This window comes from Haematobia irritans, chromosome 3 (genome assembly GCF_050003625.1).
Source record: "Haematobia irritans isolate KBUSLIRL chromosome 3, ASM5000362v1, whole genome shotgun sequence".
Taxonomy (NCBI): domain Eukaryota; kingdom Metazoa; phylum Arthropoda; class Insecta; order Diptera; family Muscidae; genus Haematobia; species Haematobia irritans.
The window spans coordinates 123,517,463-123,540,248 of record NC_134399.1 but is presented as its reverse complement, the minus strand read 5'-3'; the positions used below and the strand labels follow the sequence as shown (position 1 = coordinate 123,540,248).

Here is a 22,786-nt window from a genome sequence, read left to right as displayed (position 1 = left end):
CTAAAACAATGACAACAATAATACTAAAGAGAGAGAGAGAGTAGTCTTTTTATAGAGCAGTAAGCAGATAAGCTTCTCCTACCGGATAGCTAAAACAAACTCATATAGTGGCCGATTGACTAGAATTGGCGGTTAATCGCGTGTGTAAATCGAACAGAACAGATCGGTAAAGCCGCTAAACAAACAATATGACAACAGAAATACCTTCGAAAGTCCAAATGATGTGGGAGCATCTATTGGAGGCACTAGGTAAAAACACATTTGTTACTATAAATCATTTTCAAACTTTTCGATGTAACGAATATGAATGAAATTAATCGCTTGTAATTGCCGGCCGGTAAGCGAGTGAGTGGAGAAAATACGAGTTTTTTTTTTTTTAAATGAGAACTATTTTAAAAATGTTAAACCTAATGTAGAATGATGTTAAGAGATATTCATGAATGGTGTTAAGAGACATATACAAAGTAGTGGAGATATATCATCCTTATATTCTATATATTCCAAAATCTGGCATTTCATTTACCTCCACACCAAAAATCAATAATCTTCAAGAAATTTCTTCGAAATATCGTTGAGTGTTGAATGCTGCAAAAAATGTTTTCCATTCAAAGCTTGTGAGATAGAAATAGTGCACGTAATTAAATAATTTAAAAAACAAATATGGTTGGGTAAAAAAATATTTAAAATCTATTAAAAAACAATTTGATGACTTAAATTTCCACTTAAAAATATCTTCTGTGCAATTTTACTTATCATGAGAGAAATAAAAAATAGTGAATTGAAAAAATAATTGATTCAGTAACTTTTTTTTGTAATCAAAACAAAAACTGCAATTTATGTGATTTAATTAAATCAATTAAAGTTTTAATTCAATTTCAATGATTTTGTGATCGAAGCAAGCCCAATTAATAATTTAAGTGATTATTTTCGTGGTTGAAACCTTTTATCATGTTTAAGTTTCAAGAAAAAGCAGTAAGGTAGTCTTTAAAAACGTGCACACTTCAGGGCACTAAAGCCAATTAATCTCTATTTTATTTTATGGAAATTTTATTATGTTTTAAGATGGGTATTAAGTTTACCCGCTAAAATAGAAAATAAATCAGTGAAGCGAAGTGAAAAAAATTATTTGTGTCTAATAAATTTTTTGTTGTTTTTATAACCTGTGCCACACTGTGGAGAAGGGTATTATAAGTTAATGCATATGTTTGCAACATCCAGAAGGAGACGAGATAGACAATCAGTGAAGCGAAGTAAAAAGAATTATTTGTGTCTAATAAATTTTTTGTTGTATTTATAACCGCGCCACACTGTGGAGAAGGGTATTATAAGTTAGTGCATATGTTTGCAACACCCAGAAGGAGACGAGATAGACATATGGTGTCTTTGGCAAAAATGCTCAGGGTGGGCTCCTGAGTCGATATTGCCATGTCCGTCTGTTCGTGAACACATTTTTGTAATCAAAGTCTAGGTCGCAGTTTTAGTCCAATCGACTTCAAATTTGGCACAAGGCTCAGAATAGAACCCTATTGATTTTGGAAGAAATCGGTTCAGATTTAGATATAGCTCGCATATGTATATATATATATATATATATATATATATATATATATATATATATATATATATATATATATATATATATATATATATATATATATATATATATATATATATATATATATATATATATATATATATATATATATATATATATATATATATATATATATATATATATATATATATATATATATATATATATATATATATCGCCCGATATGGACTTATGTGGCCCCAGAAGCCAGATTTTACCCTAATTTGCTTAAAATTTTGCACAAGAAGAACAATTAGTACTATAGTCAAGTGTGCCAAATTTTATTGAAATCGGTTCAGATTTAAATATAGCTCCCATATATATCGTTCGCCCAATTTACAATCATATGACCACAGTGGCCAATCTTTTACTCCGATTTAATTTTGCACAGGGAGTAGAATTAGCATTGTAGCTATGCGTACCAAATTTGGTTGAAATCGGTTCAGATTTAGATATAGCTCCCATATATAGCTTTCGCCGGATTTACACTCATATGACCACAGAGGCCAAATTTTTGCTCCGATTTAGTTGAAATTTTGCACAGGGAGTATAATTAGCATTATAGATATGCGTGCCACATTTGGTTGAAATCGGTTCAGATTTAGATATATCTGCCATATATAGCTTTCGCCCTATTCGCACTCCTATGACCACAGACAAGGCCGTATTCAGGGGGGGGTGAGGGGGATCAAACCCCCCCCCCCCCCGAAATGAATGAATATTTTTATATAAATAAATATATATTTTTACCTGCATAGGAAAATCTTATCGAAGATGTTGAAGAAAAGCTGGAGGTTTTATTTTGAAAAACGCTTACCTATAAAACTTGCACAAATCATAGAATACTAGTTGAAAAGTAGGTCAAACGACGGCCGAAAACACAAATTGTTTTTGTTCTCGCACCACAAATTTCATTTTTGGAAAATGTCTTTCTGCTTTTTATTTGTGTTTGTTGTTCTTTTTGTGAACATGACTCGCTTTGTTTAGCCATAGCAACAACAACGAAATAGCCAAACACACATGTGTAAATGAAATGGCGCAAAACCTGCGAAAAGAACCTGCCTAATTCAGCGATGGAAGCACTTGGAGAGTGCAATAAAGAGATATTTCCAAACGTGCATATTCTTTTAAAAATTTTGGTCAATTTGCCAGTTACTCAGGGATGGAAAATACAATTTTTAAGAAAGTACAAAAAAGGTATTTTTTGAGCGGAAAGGTACTTTTTACAAAAATTTCACTGGAAAATTATTGTCAAGAGACTAAATTTTAAAGAAAATAAAATTTTGACAAAATTTTCTATATAAATAAAATTTTGACAAAATTTTCTATAAAAATAAAATTTTGCAAAAATTTTTCTATAGAAATAAAATTTTGCAAAAAAATTCTGTAGAAAAAAATGTTGCAAAATTTTTTCTATAGAAATAAAATTTTGCAAAAAATTCCTATAGAAATAAAATTTTTACAAAATTTTCAATTGAAATAAAATTTTGACAACATTTTCTACCGAAATAAAAAATCGATAATATAGAATCGCATTCTTTTTTCGACTAAAACATTCTTGAAGATCAATAAAATCCTGTTTTTGACTATGTTTTTTACAAAATCGAGATTTTCTTCCCACATGAACATGTCTCTTTTGCCATATTTGTAAAAGACTATTAGCAAATAAGGTTGATAAAGACTTTCTCAAAATATTAAACTATTTTGTCAAAGATATTGTACCATAAATCTGATATCGACTCAAAAATGTCTACACAAAAGGTACTAAATCATTCGCGGGGTACTACGGTACTGACCGAGGTGAAAAAGTATTGAAAAAAATACTATAGTACTGCATTTTCCATCCCTGCAGTTACTACGTACTCATCCGAACTTTCATTTTCAACAATGAAGAGATTAAAGACGTATCTTAGAAATTCGACTAGCGAGAGTAGACTCAATGGATTGGCATTAATATCGGTTCATCGCCGAATAAATGTGCCGACTGAAGAAGTCATTGATTTATTTGCTGCCCAAAAAGCCCGTCGGCTCAATTTAATATTGTAAAAATATTGTATACATACCTATGCATAAATAAAATTATCTACACATGAGATTATATGAATATTTTTTTTTAAGTTGAACCCCCCCGAATTAAAATCCTGGCTACGGCCCTGACCACAGAGGCCAATTTTTAACTCCGATTTAGTTGAAATTTTGCGCAGGGAGTAGAATTATCATTGTAGCTATGCGTGCCTCTGCTTAGTCGAAAAGTTGTAAAAATGACTCTAATTTTCCTAAACTTCTAATACATATATATCGAGCGATAAATCATAAATAAACTTTTGCGAAGTTTCTTTAAAATTGCTTCAGATTTAAATGTTTCCCATATTATTTTTTTACCAACATTGTGTTCCACCCTAGTGCATTAGCCGACTTAAATTTTGAGTCTATAGATTTTGTAGAAGTCTATCAAATTCTGTCCAGATCGAGTGATATTTAAATGTATGTATTTGGGACAAACCTTTATATATAGCACCCAACACATTTGACGGATGTGATATGGTATCGAAAATTTAGATCTACAAAGTGGTGCAGGGTATAATATAGTCGGCCCCGCCCGACTTTAGACTTTCCTTACTTGTTTTTTACTAACGTTGAGTTCCACCCCAGGGCATTAGCCGACTTAAATTATAAGTCTATAAATTTTGTAGAACTCTAACAAATTTAGTCCAGATCTGGTCAGATTTTTAATATATGTATATGGGAACATAAACCTTAACATATAGCACCCAACACTGGGTATGCTATCGAAAATGTGGATCTACAAAGTGGTGCAGTGTATAATATAGTCGTCCCCGCCCGACTTTAGACTTTCCTAACTTTTTTATAATGGTTACTGTTTTTTTTATTAAAGGTGGCGATCCATTATATGTATATCTTATTGGTACTACAATTTTGGTAATTGTATCATATTGGACGCATGCAGGAATATTTGCACTGATCGATTACACTCAACGTCCCAAATGGATATTTAAACATAAAATACAACCCGATCAGAATGTACCACTGGACATGAAGAAATTCTGGAAGGTAAGATTATATAGTGAAATGATTAATGCATTACGTGCAATATTTATCAATGCGATAGTAGTGGCAGTAGTTATAGAAATTGAAATAGATTTGGAATTTGAACGTAGATAAATGTCAGCTATCATTTGCTAATCCACCATAGGACAGCAAATAAATAAAAAACAATAACAAATTTGCAACGTTAAGATAATAACAACCAACAAGGGATTGCGATAACATTTGATTTACTATATATGGTACGGTGTTAAAACACCAATTATTATTATGATAGAAATCTTCCCTGTTTGAGATTTCAAAATTGTCCTTTTGTATATGCAAAAAAAAATGTATTTCCCCAAACTGAAATTGTATATGGGGGATAGAGTTCGTTGTTATTTTTAAAAGAATTTTTCAAGGAAAATAAAAATTAATGGACACGAAAGTTGCTGAAGATGCAATTTTGTTATAAGAATTGATTCCGACCCAAAGGTGCGGTTTCTTTGTAGGCTCGACGCTCAGATCTCACATTCATAAATGAATGTACTGTTAGTCATCTCCATGATCATCAAGTTTTGTCAGATTAGGGGATTTCCCCCCAAACTGGGGATTTTTTCTCGTGGTTGGGGATATTTTTTCACCTTGGTGATCTTGGGATTTGGTTGGGGATAATGTCGTGATTTGAGGATATTTCCGCCCTCTATCATGAGGTATTAAATTTATTATAGAAAGTGTAAAAGCGAAGTACAATAACACCCTGTTTCTGTATGTCGAATCAGCTCTATCGATCGACTGAAATGCATAGAAACAGCTGATTTTTGGTTATAAATTCAGCTGTTTGTCTTCATTTCAGTCGATCGATGGAGCTCGTTCGACATACAGAAACAGGCTGTAAGACTTATACGACAATTTTTATAAATTCATTTACGTTTGGCTAAACCGCGTTCCTGTTTACCATCATAGTTCTATATAGAAGTAACAAATATGAAGAAGGCCCAACTTCCATTATTTCTTGGGTCCGGTCTTACACAATTCTTTTTAAGTACCATGAAAATTTTCTTGTATGCAGTTTCATTTCGCTTTCGTTTCGTTTGTTCCTACGATCGGTCATCAGAAAAAAAATACATGGGAATAACCTACATTTATTCTAAATGTTTTCAATAGAACATAGTATAACTTTGCAAGAAAAAAATCGAAAACTTTTATTGCAAAATACACATCGATTACAACAATTGATCAGGTGATCAGACTTGTTGATGTCCTGACGTATTAAAGAACTCGATAATATGAGATTGTTTTTCTTGTTTTACATTTTTTTTGGGGATTTTTCATGGGAAAAGTATTTTAGTTGCGGTTTTTTGGGGATATATTGCGAAATTTTGGGGAACTCTCTCGAAAAAAATTTGGCAAACATGATGAGCATCTGTATTCTCCTTAGAAAAGGGCCTTCTATGTTTGCTCTTAGCCTGCTCAATCGTGACGTTCTCTAATCGCAAACATACACGCAAAAAATAATTCTTTCCTCCCAAACGAAATTTTAGACAAACAAAGTTCGTTTCTCATTTGCTTTTCGCTGAAAGGAAGTGTATTTGGAAGAAAAGTATATACTTTTTGTGATAAACGTTTATTCTTTTCCAGGATGTAAAAACAATTTCATAAAGACTAAGCCAAAAAAAAAACATTTTTTCTGGCTAATTGCATTTTCCCGCATATCTTTCTCACTTCCACGAGGTTTTTTAGTTCTTAGCACCTTTTCCTGTAATACAAACAACGTAGAAGAAATCATACGATTTTATAAATTTTTAATTTTTGTTTTACCTTTCGCCTGGACGGAGAATCGAACCGCGTACCATGTACTTTGTAAGCCAACACACTAATCACTGAGCTATGTATCTGTTATGGCCATCAATAGATAATTATCCATATAAGTTATATTTATATAGCATAGCTTTCGGCGCCCACGAACCGAATAAACAAAGTTTATTTGACAGAAACAAACATTTAGTTTGGCACCGTGGAGCAGTGGTTGCTACGTCCGACTTGCATGCCAAGGATCGTGGGTTCGATCCCTGCTTCGACCAAAGTTTTTTTGTTTTTTTTTTACATATATTCCAGATATGTTCGGAAGATTCCGAAAAAATGTTCAACATTACATTGTACTATATTAATTTTTGAACTGTGTCTTATTAAAGACCTAAAGTCAGAAAAGAACAGTGTTTGATATAAACGAAATGGACTATGTTGTTGTTTCAAAAATAACTTTTTTTATTGAAAAAATAAAAATTTTGTAACAAACGAATTTTTTTTTTGGTGATAAAAGTTTAAAATTTTCGAAGCAATTCAAAAAACTCTAACAAAATAAAAACGTTTTCGGTACACGTTTTCCAAACGTTTTTTTTTTTTCTTTGCGTGTAGGAGACCCTCTTCCTAGCAGTAGAAGGATACTCATGGAGATGGCTAACAGTATACTTCTGTAAGAATGTGAGATATGGGCGTCGAGCCTACAGAGAAACCGCATCTTTGGCTCGGAATCAATTCTAAACTCCTTAATATTGTCACTGCGTCAAGTGTATATTTGCATAAAGAAAACTAGTATATTTTCTTCATATTGAATACATCAATCAAAAATTACTAATAATATACAACATACATATATTTTTGATACAAAATTGTTGATTAAATTTTCTATTCCATTGCTGTCAAGATGGGTTTGCATGCACTCAATTGAATTACTAATACGATTATTTTCCAAATCATGATTTTAATCCGTGATAATACTTCCAATTCCATATTTTAAGATAACAATTATTCTTTAATATATAAAGATTAAAAACAAATTTATTGAAAGTTCATTATATAGAGAGTAGAGATTGTACCCATTTATTATGCACTTGATCGAGTGCCTAACATAATAAAACAAGATCACTTTTAGGACACTTAAAACTTTATAACAAGAAATGTATTCTGATAGTAAATAGAACTAGATATTATTGATTTACAATAAGAATTTTTGAATACTCTATCTTTTGATGTGAATATTCATTTCCTTTAATTGTTTATTTAGATAATTGGAACTAAAATTCATTGATTGAAGAAAATTGTTTTTACATATTTATCCCAACGTTTCGTCAATACTTGCAGTATTACAAAAACAATAAAAACAACGTTCTATGGTAATTTTTTTACTGTTTTGTATATTGGTAGAATTCTTAATTTTGGCAAAAGTTTCTACACAGAAAAAAAATATCACCAATATATTTCCAATTAAAAAGTTAATAGAATTGAAATTGTTATCAATTAATAAATTAATTGATACAATTAACTTTTTAACCAAGATAGAAAGATTAAGTTAATTAAGTCAATGATTGAAAATTTTAATATTTTTAGTTAAAAAATTAATTGATACAATTAACTGTTTAATCGAACAAAAGTGATGAATATTTTTTAAAATTTGTAATTAAAAATTTATTTCAAACAATCAAACTAAAAACACTAAGCCAATTCAGAAAGCAATTGAAAATAGTCACCTTTTCCAATTAAAAAATTAATTGAGTTTTGAAATCAACATCAATTAAATTTTTAATTGAATCAATTAAAAAATTAATTGAAATTTGCTAATGAAATCAATTAATTTTTTAATCAAGTATTTTTTATGCCCAATTAAAACTGTGATTGATATTATCATTTTCGTGATTGACGATATTTCAATTAAAAAATTAATTGTATTAATTAATTTCGTGATTGAATCAGAAAAAAAATTTTTGTGTGTATGGAAAGAAAATTTTGACAACATTTTCTATAGATATAAAAATTTGACAAAATTTGCTATAGAAATAAAATTTTGAAAAAAAAAATTGTATAGAAATAAATTGTTGACAATAAAGAAAACAAATTATTGACAATATTTACTATAAGAATAAAATTTTTACAAAATAAAATTTTGAAAAAAAATTCTATAGAAATAAAATTTTGAGAAAATTTTCCATAGAAACAAAATTTTGAGAAAATTTGTTATAGAAATAAAATTTTGACAAAATTTTCTATAGAAATAAAATTTTGAAAAAAATTTGTATAGAAATAAATTGTTGACAATATTTACTATAAGAATAAAATTTTTACAAAATTCCTTACAGAAATAAAATTTTCTATAGAAATAAAATTTTGAAAAAATTTTCTATAGAAATAAAATTTTGAGAAAATTTTCTATAGAAATAAAATTTTGAGAAAATTTGATATAGAAACAATAGTTTGACAAAATTTTTTATAGAAATAAAATTTTGACAAAATTTTCTATAGAAATAAAATTTTTACAAAATTTTGTACAGAAATAAAATTTTTACAAAATTTTGTACAGAAATAAAATTTTGACATTTTCTATAGAAATAAAATTTTTACAAAATTTTGTACAGAAATAAACTTTTGACAACATTTTCTATAGAAATAAAAAATTCCAAATAAGATTTTGATAGTCTTTAAATTTGATATTATGTAATTTTAGCGCCTTTTGGCTTCGAAAAGTAAATTTATAATACATTCTTAATAATTTTTTGTCAACTTCGTTTATCATCACATAGATTATATTGTAATAACGATTTTTTTTTTTCGCTAGAGCTATATCCCTGTTTACTTCCAGATACGGAAACTATTGAAAACTTCCTTTTATTTTCTGATCCAATTGCCCAAAAGTTTGCTGAATCAGCTGTCGGTGTTTGCTGACATATTTTTGTACTTTGTGGTCTATTGGATAACAATTCGTAAAATTATTGTAATATCCTCAAAAGCTTCTAAATGCGATCAGCAAACATTTTGTTTGCTGCTATGCCTTAATTTGAGAAATACTCAAATTTTTTAGCAAATACAAGAAGGCTGACACATTTTTGGCACTGCCGACAAAAAAAAACGGTCTACCCTGCGTTGGCCAATTATCCATTAAAATATCAAACACAGAGAATGAAGCCGACCCATTTTTGTCGGCGGCGGCTAATACTACATTTTTGCCTCCGGCGGCGGCGGCTTGACGGCTAAGCCGATAAAAAATTGTCTCTTCGGCGGCGCAAAATTATCTTTTAAAAAATAAATTTTAAGTTTTCCGAATTGTAATGAGATTAGTTGTACAACCAATCTTACAATCAAATTTACATTTCATTCAAATTTTTTGAGCTAAAATTTTGTAAAACTATTATAGCAACTTGATATTAATTGATTGAAAGTGGAAAGTTCAAAATTTAGGCAAAAACTATAACAAATATTATTAAATTTTTCTGATATAAATCAATATTTTAGATTAATTGGCGGCTAAATTTGAGTCGAGATGAGTCGACATATTCGGCGGCGGCGTCGACTGCTAAAAACGGGTCGGCGACGGCTAAAATCGGCGGCGCGACTCGGCGGCTTCATTCTCTGATCAAACAAAACGTATCCGAATCGCTATGCGATAAATCGTACAAACAATCTTAAAATAAAATCTACATTTTATCCATATCTGTTGTACATAATTTTGGTTTGTGATTATTATAAAATCGTAGTATCGAGCTAGTTTGGGGAAAGATACAAAAAAATGTGAAGCTTTTTTTTAACATTTAACGAATTAGAGGCTTAATTTCAGTCGAGATGAGCCTACTTAATGACATCGCGTTCGACTGGTAATAAGTCGTCGGTGGCGCGAATCGGCGGATTCATTCACAGTTACATGATTGCATGGGAGCCACCGTGTTGCAATGGTTAGCATGCCCGCCTTGCATACACAAGGTCGTGGTTCGATTCCTGCTTCGACCGAACACCAAAAAGTTTTTCTGCGGTGGATTATCCCACCTCAGTAATGCTGGTGACATTTCTGAGGGTTTCAAAAAAGCTTCTCTAAGTGGTTTCACTGTAATGTGGAACGCCGTTCGGACTCGGCTATAAAAAGGAGGTCCCTTGTCATTGAGCTTAACATGGAATCGGGCAGCACTCAGTGATAAGAGAGAAGTTCACCAATGTGGTGGTACAATGGACTGAATAGTCTAAGTGAGCCTGATATATCGGGCTGCCACCTAACCTAACCTACATGATTGCATTTGCTAATGCTATTTCCGTGAAGACGATGTTATCGACTGTGTATATTTTCTCGTTCGCAAGAAACACATATCAAACGGTCTTATCGACATGTAATTTTCGTTAGAGCTCCACACTGGGCTTTAGGAAGGTGAATCTAGGCCTATTGCAGACCGTTCATATCAGAGCAAGATATTGTTTCTTTTTCACTTTTTAAAGCCCGGTATGCATCTGTAACGAAATTTCTGCTACCCATAAGAAGTGCACTTTTGCTAAAGAAAATTCCGTGAGGAGTTGTTACCATTTTGCTTCCATAAAGCCCGGAATGCACGTCATGCAGAAATTTCGTTTGCGTGTCTAAAACACAGTATTGTCACAATTAAAAAGTCGATAATAACGGTTTTTAGTTAGTATATACATACATAGCAATGGAATTTTAGTTAGTTAATATACAGCAATGCATTTCTTATGGGTAACGGACTTAAGTCTAAAAATTTCAGTGTAAAGTCCGGCATGGAGCTCTTACGAAATTTCCTGTTGCATACCAATAATACAGATTTTTATTTCTTGTGGGAGAAAAATGTAAAAAAAATTGATAACTTCTCACGGATTTTTTCGTAGCAAAACTACCAATATATTTCTTATGGGTGGAGGAAATTTCGTTAAAGACAAATACGGACAAATACAAGGCCTTAAAAGTCGTTTACCAGCCGATAGGAAAGTTGTGTCATGATTTTCTATAGATGTCGCTCTTATGCCAATATTTCGTTAGAACCGTATACAAGGCCTATTGACAATAATTTAAAAATTATTAAAATCATAATTTATTTCTCATTTCAGGCAGTTAAAGTCGTCCTCTTCAATCAATTAGTTACGACACCGTTAATCTTGTATCTATCATTTACAATCACCATGAAAATATGGGCAGAAGCGAGTAGTCCCATGGAAAAATTGCCCTCATTAAAAACGTTTCTTCTTGATTTTGTGCTAATGATTCTCTTGGAAGAGCCACTATTTTATTACAGTCACCGTTTATTGCATCATCGGGCCATCTACAAATACATTCACAAGAAACATCATGAATGGACAGCTCCTGTTGCTGCCATTACCTTCTATTGTAACCCAGTGGAGCATATGTTAAGTAACATCGGCCCCATTGCTTTTTCATCGATTTTATTGAATGCCCATTTATCGGTCATTTGGGCTTTTGTAATTTTGGCCATTACCAATTCTATGGCTGATCATACTGGCTATTCATTTCCATCGCCCTTGTACAAATCATCTGTAGTTTTTCACGATTACCATCATGCCAAGTGAGTAAATGAAATCGAATTTTATTGTTTTTTTTTATTTTGTGGTTACACTAACTTTTGAATTTAATTACAGATTTAATTATAACTATGGAGTTTTGGGATGGTTTGACAAATTGCATGGCACATTTAGGGAAAGCCCAATGGGTTGGAAAGCGAAAATGCAAAAATCAGATGCCAATAATAAGTTAAAAACTTCAAAGAAACAAAAGTAAAATGTCAAAATGATACATGAAAAAAAAAATAAATGAGAATTTTAAAAGGTCCAAAATCTGATTTATTTACACACCTGTTAATCTTACATATGTATAAATTCGTCTATAAAACAGTTTCATCTTGTACTTCGTGGCAAATTGTAAACAAACGATAACAACTCCAACAGGGAGTTTTCGGTACAAAACAAAAACTATTTTGCCATTACCCATAACAAATGCATTTTTTAACGAAAATTCCGTAAGGAATATCATTTATTAACACTTTATTATCGGCATGAAAAAGTGATTTGCCTAATAGCTGCATACCACTGGCACGCCACAGGAGAATTCTCTAGAGGTTCATACCAGGCTTTAACGAAAATCGTGGGGTATTATTATCGATATTTTACGTTTTGCTATAGCCTGCCTATAATACCATGCGATGTATTTTTATGGTAAAAAATGCGAACAGTCGATAATAACGTTTCAAGGAATTTTCGTTAGTAAGATATAAGAATGCATTTCCTATGGGAAGCGGAAATTTCGTTAGGGGTACATACCGGGCTTTGACCTTAAAATATAGAGGGTCATAATTTATAGTCTTTATCCATTGTTTAGAATTTTCTCCTATATCCCCATTTCCACCTGGCTATTTAGAAAAAATTGTCTTTGGTTTTTTAGTTCTTTCAATAAATTTGTTCGACTTCTAATTTTTCCACTTAATCAGTCCCCTTTAACTGGACTACCGATTATAATTATTACAAAATATTGTCCATCATTGATTATTGAGATGGAGGAGCTGGGGTACATGTGCAGAAAATGTATGACTATTCTTACTAACGTGGGACAAAACTTAGCTAATAAAATAATAAAAAACTAATAAAATTTTATAGAAATAAAATTTTGACAAAATTTTCTATAGAAATAAAATTTTAACAAAAATTGTTATGGAAATAAAATGTTGACAAAGTTTTCTATAAAATTTTGACAAAATTATTTATAGAAATAAAATTTTGACAAAATTTTCTATAGAAATATAATTTTGACAAAATTTTCTATAAAAATGAAAATTTGACAAAATTTTCAATAGAAATAAAATTTGACAAAATTTTCTATAGAAATAAAAATTTGACAAAATTTTCTATAGAAATAAAATTTTGACAAAATTTTCTATAGAAATAAAATTTTGACAAAATTTTCTATAGAAATAAAATTTTGACAAAATTTTCTATAGAAATGAAAATTTGACAAAATTTTCAATAGAAATAAAATTTGACAAAATTTTCTATAGAAATAAAAATTTGACAAAATTTTCTATAGAAATAAAATTTTGACAAAATTTTCTATAGAAATAAAATTTTGACAAAATTTTCTATAGAAATAAAATTTTGCAAAACTTTCTATAGAAATAAAATTTTGACAAAATTTTCTATAGAAATAAAATTTTGACAAAATTTTCTATAGAAATAAAATTTTGACAAAATTTTCTATAAAAATAAAATTTTGACAAAATTTTCTATAATAATAAAATGTTGAAAAAATTTTCTATAGAAATAAAATTTTGACGTAGAAAATTTTCTATAGAAATAAAATTCTGACAAAATTTTCTATAGAAATAAAATTCTGACAAAATGTTCTATAGAAATAAAATTTTGACAAAATTTTCTATAGAAATAACATTTTGACAAAATTTTCTATAAAAATAAAATTTTGACAAAATTTTCTATAATAATAAAATTTTGACAAAATTTTCTATAGAAATAAAATTTTGACAAAATTTCATATAGAAATAAAATTTTGACAAAATTTTCTATAAAAATAAAATTTTGACAAAATTTTTTATAGAAATAAAATTTTTACAAAATTTTCTATAGAAATGAAAATTTGAGAAATTTTGACAAAATGTTTTTTTAATAATAAAATTTTGACAAAATTTTCTATAGAAATGAAAATTTGACAAAATTTTCTATAGAAATAAATTTTTGACAAAAGTTTCTATAAAAATAACATAAAATACTGGCAAAATTTTCTATAGAAATAAAATTTTGACAAAAATTTCTATAGAAATAAAAATTTTGACAAAATTTTCTATAGAAATAAAATTTTGACAAAATTTTCCATAAAAATAAAACTTTGACAAAATTTTCAATAGAAATGAAAATTTGACAAAATTTTCTATAAAAATAAAATTTTGACAAAATTTTCAATAGAAATGAAAATTTGAGAAATTTGTTTAGAAAATAAATGTTGACAAAATTTTCTATAGAAATGGAACTTTGACAATTTTTTTTACAAATAAAATGTTGACAAAATGTTCGTTAGAAATTAAATGTTGACAAGATTTTCTATAGAAATAAAATTTTAAAAAAAATCGATAGAAAATAAATTTTGACAAAATTTTCAATAGAAATTAAAATTTGAGAAATTTGTTTAGAAATAAAATGTTGACAAAATTTTCTATAGAAATAAAATTTTGACAAAATTTTCTATAAAAATAAAATTTTGACAAAATTCACAGAAATAAATTTTCGCCTTTTCCGGCCAAAAAATAAAATTCCAGAAAATTGTGTTTTTGACTCTGACTTTTACAAAATCGAGATTTTCTTCCCGCATGAACTGGTCTGTTTTGATAAATTTGTAACAGACCATTACCAAATAAGTTTTTTAAAGACTTTCTCAAAATATTAAAATATTTTGTCAACATTATTGTACCATAAATCTGATATCAGCACAAAACTGTATACACAAAAGATACTAAATCATCCGCGAGGGTACTACGGTACTGAAAAAGTATTGGAAAAATAATTATAGTACTGCATTTCCCATCTATGATGCAAACCCATAATACAGTTGAACATTTTTTCTTATGGCTAAACTGTATTATCAGCAAATTTAAGCTGTATGTAGGTACGGGGCATTGCTTCATATATTAACGGCCCTATTTGGGAAATACAACACTGGTACTCAGCTGATTGTTTTCCGAACACTTCCTAATGCACTGTATGGGGGCTAAATAGCAAGCAAGAAATGTCAATCTACAAAAACAAAAAGATTGAAAAAAAAAACAAACACAAGCTACTTAATTGCAACGTTGTCAAAGGAAATACATTTACAAAAGTAAATATAGTGAAATATTGAAAACAAAATGCATTTTACAAAGTTATTACTGATTTTTACACTGTGTTTAATAAATTTGCATTTGATTGTGGGTAAAGATCCATTACAAACATCCACCACCCTCGAACTAAATAGCACAAAGGATGCAAATGTAGCGAAATCACGTAAAGTTAATCTTGTTGATGTTTATGATATAGCTCCGAAGAATGTAACTGAAAATAAAGCTACGGACAATTCGATTGTATCAAAAAACTCAACTGTGCACAATGAGGAACCTCATGGTTTAAGAGTAGCTGAAAATATATACTTAAATGTGACGACTAACGCCTCCCAATTAAAATCAACTAATCAGACAAATATCTCTATCCCTGCAAACACCAATGGCCTGAATGGTAGTTCCGCCATATTAGAGGAAACTAATAAAACTGTAACGTCGACAAAGTTGGGAAATAACGTCACTAATCTTGTCAACGATAAGAGTATTGGACAAGTGAATCATACAATTAGCAATGATAATGCCAACAATGGAAATAATACGAAGTCAACAAATACAACTTCACCAGTCACTTCAAATTCTTCCTCCACAATGATAAAACCACAAAATGTGACCACGACTAAATCACCCAATACAGATATTCATAAGACGAATGCCACAAGTCCTTTACCATCTACTAACAGTACTAGCACCACCACTACCACAACTACAACAACAACCACCTCCACTACAACGACAACCACAACAACCACCACCACACCTAAACCAAAAAAACCCAAAGTTACTTATGGCGTTGAGGATTTTCCCGATTTAGACAAAGAAAATCCAGCTTGGCGTAACTTAACGCAGCAAACATCTTCCAATAAATTACCTTTACCTGAAGTCCCTTATGCTCAACCTTCACAGGAAGAATTTAATTCACATGGTGGTCGTGATTATATTTTACCCATAGTTTCCATGATTTTCATAATACCTCTAGCCATAGGTGTCTTAATTACCACCTATCGCCGTTTTCGTGACTGCTGGTCTACGCGACATTATCGTCGTATGGATTTTCTTGTCGATGGCATGTACAATGACTGACGACGGCGTGCAGCAAGGGGTCCCGGTCAATTTAACGATCAACAGCAACAACATAGACATCTGTTAACAGAGCCAAAAGCCGATGAAGAGGAGGATGAAGATGAAGATATATGGAATGTGTCACAAATTGCTTAGCATTGTTAAATTGTGATAATGAAAGAATTGTGCTGGCTGTTTGTATTTTTTCTATTCTCTTTTTTGTACTTTTTATTTTCTTTTTTTTTAAGAATTCTGAGCCTAATAACTTTTAGAATGTATAACATTTATGTTTGTGTTGTAAGTAATGCCACAAATTAATTTGTTGCTGCAATATTGTAGCAATAGACGAAACAAAAAATAAGATAAGATATTGTAATTATAAGAAAAAAATCATGTACAGTTTTGGGGTAGAGATGGCTCTATTTGGGAACAGAAATTATCATATGTCACTTACATTAAAAGTTAGCATAATAAGGCCCAATATAAATCATCTGCCCCGTCTGATCTGTACTAAAAGCTTTTCAAAAACTTCATAATCAATTCATTTCATTGTTTTTGTGTAAGAAAGGCCGCATATAATTGCATTAATTATTTTTGTTATTGTCCCATGAAGATAAGACAAAAGGAGTGAGATTTTATCGTTGGACCTTTTCCCCCCATTTTCTTATAAAACGATAACCCCACACTTCCTAATTTTCACTAATCTAGTTTGCTACTTTAATTCTTAATTGTTTTTTTTTTCACCCTACCTCTATTAGCTGTAATTAAGGCATACAAAAGCAATACAATTGTTTTCTAAATTGAAAGTTAAAAATGTTTATTTTCGTGAAAACAACGTGGCCAAATATGAAATTAATTTTTTTTTTAATATTTACAATATTTTTTTCCCCTTTCGATACGTTTATGTCTTTTGTTACAAAATTTAAAGGGCTACAAAATGAAAAAAAGTATTTTAATAGGATCTATTTTTCACTACGCGAAGACTAGATCCTTTTAGTTATATAAGTATTTTCTGTATAGCATTTGGTAAAAAAAAACAAAAATTTAAATCCAAAATCCCAATTTAAGAATAATATTTTTGTATTATATAAACAAGAGTTGAGGAATTTAAATTACATACAAATATAAGGAAACATTTAAATAAAACGAATTTAGATTGAAATTTCATTTCGTCTTTTGAATCGAGAGATGTAAAGTTACAAACTATATTTACCATTATTACCATTTTTTACGAATATAGTTGTGGCTGACAAGAATCCAGGGGGATACCCGCATTGATTGGGTAGCCCCTGGAAGTGGGATATAAATTGAAGAAATTTTAAGAATTTATAGAAAAACAAAGAATTGTAAAGCCTTTAATAGTATCAATTATTTTTTAATTGGCTTTCAATTAATTTTTTAGTTGATACTATCATTATTGTGATTGAAGACATGTCAATCAAAAAAAAAATAATTGCATGAATTAATTTCGTGATTGAAACAGAAAAAAAAATTGTATTTGTAGGAGGCGGGAAGCGTGGCGGTTTAACCAACTACCGTTAATGTGTGCACAATGTTCCTGTACCACAACATTTTGGACTCATGATGATGGTACTATTCCATCTGGTACAGTATTTTAGCCCGTTTGGTTTTTAATTTAATTTTGGTAGTTCAGACTGGGACTGCGTAACCGATAACGGGGCGACCAATAGACTCATGGAAATACCCCGCCGCTATCACACGGCGGTATGTTTTTTGCACCAGATGGACGGAATGAGTCCAAGGTAATCGGCCAGCGGCTGCCACATCAGTGTATTTGTATGCGTAATTTGTGCTCCACGTTCCTTCAACCAAGGGATATCCTACCTTTATATTGCAAAGCCAAACGGGGTTGAGTTATCAATAAGCGGACGAACAATCGGTTCATGGATAAACTAGATATTATCATAATTTTTGCTACACAACTAATTTGGTAGTTTTTTTTTTTTTTCATTGAATCATGCTTATATTAAGAGCCTACTGTTGTCTAAGTAGTAATTATGGGGACTCATTGGTAATTTGCCTTCATGTTATCCACATGCATTACAAACGCTTGTCCGTAAGGAGCGAGCAGCCGAGGATAGCGATGTCTCTAGATGCATAAGATGTCAAATATTTCTAGAGAATTAATAAATGTAAAGAACTAAAAGCAACAGTTTTAAGAAATCCTTTATTTATACATTCGAAAGGTCCTTATTTACATACGCTAGGTTGTTTCAAAATAGATGCATAGTAAAGAAAATCTACGGCACTTTTCCAATGGGATTTAGATATCGTATACGACTGTTTTAGACGTTGTGGGGATTCTAAGGGAAAGGAGGCTTTACCAAATCATGGGCCATAACTCACCACACCAATTTAAGGACCTAAAATAAATTCAGAGTTTTAATTTCAAGCAAATCGGATAATTATTTAACCCTGGAAAGTCATCCTTATTTTTTGTACATTAACGTCATCCTTCGTCATTTTGACTACGGCTAATTTCAAGACGTTATAATTTGCATTTGTGAGCAAAAATGTGAACCAAAATTGAGTTTATTTTCTCATTCGATTTGTTTTTAATTAGTATAACACAAAAATTCATAAAATGTTTAAATTGGTATAACTTAAATTTATCATTTTCCAATCGACCAAAATGCATTTTAAATCGAACATGAAATTACGCGTCGTCATTTTGACGAAGGATGACTGTCCAGGGTTAAGAAAAGTTTTTAAATAATTATCAGGCCTTTTGAAAAAATGTTTTTCCAATCGTTTTACAAAATCCCAAAGGTTCTCTATGAGGTTTAGGTCGGATTATTGGGCAGACCAGCCAAGGACACGCAATTTTTCCTCGCAAATCCATTGATTTACCACCTTAGGCATGTGTTTGGGACCATTATCGTGCTGAAACATCCAAGGAAGCGGCATTTGCCAGAATGTTTATGCAATATCAAATCGGTCAAAAAGTTTTTATAGTCCTTCGAAAGCATAATAACCTCGCTTTTATAAATTGAGACAATACCTTGTTCAGAATATCACCCCCTGCTCATAATGATACCCTCCATCATATTTGACGGAACGTTTTGTGTGATTAACACTTTCTCCTTGGGCCTTCGTACACCCAAAAAATTTTGCTATTCATAAAAGCAGAAATGTTTTCTAAAACAGCAATCAGAGTTTGCTATTAACAGCAGTCTTTTGTTTATGAGTGTACCAAACATCTGACATCCGAACCATGATGCAAGTTAAACTTTGATTCGTCGGAAGTTAGAACACATATAATTTTTGTTTTTGCCAATTGAAAAGAATATTTTCAATAGTTAATTTTTTTTTTATCATACTGAATAAAATGTTTGACAAGTAAACTGACAAGCTGTTTTTTTAATTCTTGTATTCATGTAAATTCCATAGTAAATTCCTTTTGAATTATGGATACATAATAGAAGATATAATATTTGGCTCCTTGATTTTCCCCACTTTCTTCAATAAATATATTTTGTTGGAAATTAACAATGGATTCTGGCACAACACAATTTCGTTTTATAACCCATGAAAAACATCGCTTCCTTATAGCTGTTATTGCAGACGAGGTAAATATTGTTTCCCTTTTATTGGTAAATTCATTGATCTCTACGTATTTAAATGCGGCATATGTAATTTTATGACAGGATACTACGGTGGGATTTTTATTGGCTGGCATCGGAGAATATTTTGGAATTGGAAAGAAGAATTTAAACTATATGATTGTCACAGAAGGTATACCATCTCTGATATAATCTAATTTTATAATTCATATAATCAGAAAGCGAATTTAATACATCAAAACAGATACTAATCTGGGTGCTGTAGAAAAATATTTCCATTCGATATATAATCAACCCAATATTGGTGTAATTCTAATCGCTACGGATATCTGGAAAGATTTATTGCCCACTTTTGACAATATGAAGAAGAAAATGTTACCAATCATTTTAGAAATACCAACGAAGAATAAGATACCTCTCAAAATGAAGAGGAAATCAAATTGATCGATGGTACTATAAAAACACCGAAAAGTAAATAAAACGAGATTGTGCAGAATTATGTGTGGACATGGCATTTTTAATTTAGTGTACGCCAAATGACAGCTGTAGGACGGAAACTCTTGAGATCTCCTGTTGTAGCCACATAGAGAAGCTGAGGTAATAATCCTTAAGTTTATGTCGATTTTCCCTCGTCTTCCAACCGTCATCGGTGCGTTTCGACATCACTGCTTTGGTATTAGTTGAGTTCCGCCATTTTAATCCTGAATTTCGTATCCCCTAAACTAAGCGTCCCAGAGCGATCGATGGAACGTCTACCTCGTTTATTTTACCAGATATATATCACTGCAAGAAATCTGATGATATCTCCCACCAAATCTGAAGCTGAAGCGGTGAGAAGCTACAAGGTTAATCCAGTTCTCCGAGCTCGATCACCGCCCATAGCACCGAAGGAGAGAGACAATCCACGGCAAACCAGGGTAGTTTTAGCCCAACTAAGATCAGGCAAATGCAGCCGCCTCAATTCCTACCTATCAGTGATTGATAGCAGAGTAGCTGACGTATGTCCCATCTGTAATTAATGGCCACATGACACACGTCACCTTTTCGCTTGCCCAGCTAAACCTACCCGTCTCACCACCAGATCACTCTGGACACATCCAATTCACGTCGCAAAGTTCTTTGATCTGGATACTATCTGAACTACAAAAACATAGAAGGAAATGGGTGAAACTACATTAAAAACTGCTAACCATCCAATTCCAAAAGAATCTAAATTTTCATACGAAAAACTTTTTTTGCGCACAGTGGGGCAAAATCGCAAAAAAAGGAGATTAATTGAACTACTTATCCGATTTTAAAAATTATTTCACTATTATAATGCTACATTATCACTGAGTGACATAGGCTACACATCTTTTGGAAAAGTGGGCGGTGCCACTCCCACTATTAAAAATAGCTCTAGCGGTCATAGTAACGGACCGACTGTCGTGAAACTTTCCCAATTTTGTACTGTTAATCTGGTAATAATCATTGGCTATACCTGGTTATGATTGGGCGTGACACCTCCCAATCATAACCACTGTTGTCCTGCTAATAAACCGTGGCTATACTTGGTTATAATTTGGCGTGGCACCGCCCATTCAAACGGATATATCTCATGAACTATCAGGGGTATGAATATGAGATTTGGTATATATGTTGATCGTGCAGTATAAGTTACATCCAATGTGGAATAGGGCGGTGCCACGCCCCCTTTTAAAAAATGTTCTGGCTCAGTCGAATTTTTTGTTTCTTTTTTTTGGAAAAAATTAATACAATTTTCACATAGAAATTAATTTATTTGTATTATAATAACGTTGACGAAAGGGGCATTGTTGTATCATATGTGTAACTAAATTCGGGACCCAAAGCAGATATTAAATTTGTTAAATTTGTTTAAAAAAATAGCTTGTTCCTTCATATCTACAAAGTAGGAAAAAAGTTATACATAAGTTTTTATAAATCGTTTTAAATTATAAGACATATGTTTCTGATCTGCTATTTTAAAATATATGCCCAAAGTCATCAAACTCAAATGCATTGTCCTCCATATAATCATCGTCGTCATCGGTTTCATGATTTGTGGCTTCTGGCGCCACGTTCGTCAAAACTGAAGGCGAAACAAGTAGATCTATCACTGATTTTGGAAGTTGGCAGATTTTTTCTTTTTTTGGCAATTTTGATTTACCAGATAGGATTGGATCTTAACTAAGTAGGATATTTAATATGTCTCGATGGCAATCCTTTCGACTCCATTTGCGAGAAAAATGTTCTCTGTAGTTCTTAAAATCTTTGTTTCGGGCAACCCAGGAACCCAATTACAAGTTTTACATCATGCGAAAACGTCAGACGTGTGGACGTTTTCGCATTTCAATACACAACACATAACGCACAATAACAAATACTCTTATCACTGTAACACACAGTTTATAACGATATTTAAAAACTACAGTTAAGGCCGGTATGCACCTCTAGCGAAAAATTTCCTTCCCATAAGAAATGCATTGCTATTTATGCTAACGAAATTTTCGGTAGCGTACAATTTCGTAAGCTGGTACGCACCAAAGCATATTTTGGCAGCAAACATTTAATTTATTACAATCATTGTGTGCGTAAAAGTTTTAAAAGGTCTGTAAATAATAAAAAAAAATTTATTTGAGGAATATTTGGAACATATATTAACAATTTTTAAAAGCGATTAGCTGGTTTAAAATTTGTGTTAAATAAATTTTTGCCACCGAAAATTTCGCTAGAGGTGCATACCGGTCTTTATAACAAAGAAAACGAAGAAAAAGCTAATAAAAGACAAAAACTTGTGTTTTTTGCTTGAGTGACTATTTTCACAGTTAATTTAATAAAAAAATTTCGCG

At 31.0% G+C, this 22,786-nt stretch overlaps 3 protein-coding genes and 1 long non-coding RNA gene across 4 annotated transcripts in view; 3 read left to right on the top strand and 1 right to left on the bottom strand.

Annotated features, from left to right (window-relative positions):
- LOC142228248 (uncharacterized) overlaps positions 1-22,786 on the bottom strand; it is a 90,754-nt gene that overhangs the window by 51,202 nt on the left and 16,766 nt on the right. The gene's annotated exons all lie outside the window — the stretch shown is intronic.
- Positions 91-12,256, top strand: LOC142229922 (fatty acid hydroxylase domain-containing protein 2-like). Its single transcript, XM_075300517.1, has 4 exons — positions 91-249; positions 4,491-4,666; positions 11,516-11,988; positions 12,062-12,256. Exons 1-4 carry the CDS (start codon positions 189-191, stop codon positions 12,198-12,200), a joined length of 849 nt encoding a protein of 282 aa, XP_075156632.1. The 5' UTR covers positions 91-188; the 3' UTR covers positions 12,201-12,256.
- Positions 15,217-17,515, top strand: LOC142228784 (uncharacterized). Its single transcript, XM_075299294.1, has one exon. The coding sequence runs from the start codon at positions 15,325-15,327 to the stop codon at positions 16,372-16,374; it is 1,050 nt and encodes a 349-aa protein (XP_075155409.1). The 5' UTR covers positions 15,217-15,324; the 3' UTR covers positions 16,375-17,515.
- On the top strand, positions 19,635-20,436 carry LOC142229314 (V-type proton ATPase subunit F-like). The gene is made up of 3 exons (XM_075299864.1): positions 19,635-19,943; positions 20,022-20,109; positions 20,182-20,436. The coding sequence occupies exons 1-3, from the start codon at positions 19,866-19,868 to the stop codon at positions 20,379-20,381; spliced, it is 366 nt and encodes a 121-aa protein (XP_075155979.1). The 5' UTR covers positions 19,635-19,865; the 3' UTR covers positions 20,382-20,436.

Coding starts and splice junctions, on each gene's coding strand:
- LOC142229922 (XM_075300517.1), top strand. CDS start 189: ATGACAACAGAAATACCTTCGAAAGTCCAAATGATGTGGGAGCATCTA. Junction 4,667..11,515: donor ACATGAAGAAATTCTGGAAG/GTAAGATTATAT, acceptor TTCTCATTTCAG/GCAGTTAAAGTCGTCCTCTT. Junction 11,989..12,061: donor CACGATTACCATCATGCCAA/GTGAGTAAATGA, acceptor ATTTAATTACAG/ATTTAATTATAACTATGGAG.
- LOC142228784 (XM_075299294.1), top strand. CDS start 15,325: ATGCATTTTACAAAGTTATTACTGATTTTTACACTGTGTTTAATAAAT.
- LOC142229314 (XM_075299864.1), top strand. CDS start 19,866: ATGGATTCTGGCACAACACAATTTCGTTTTATAACCCATGAAAAACAT. Junction 19,944..20,021: donor TAGCTGTTATTGCAGACGAG/GTAAATATTGTT, acceptor ATTTTATGACAG/GATACTACGGTGGGATTTTT. Junction 20,110..20,181: donor CTATATGATTGTCACAGAAG/GTATACCATCTC, acceptor ACATCAAAACAG/ATACTAATCTGGGTGCTGTA.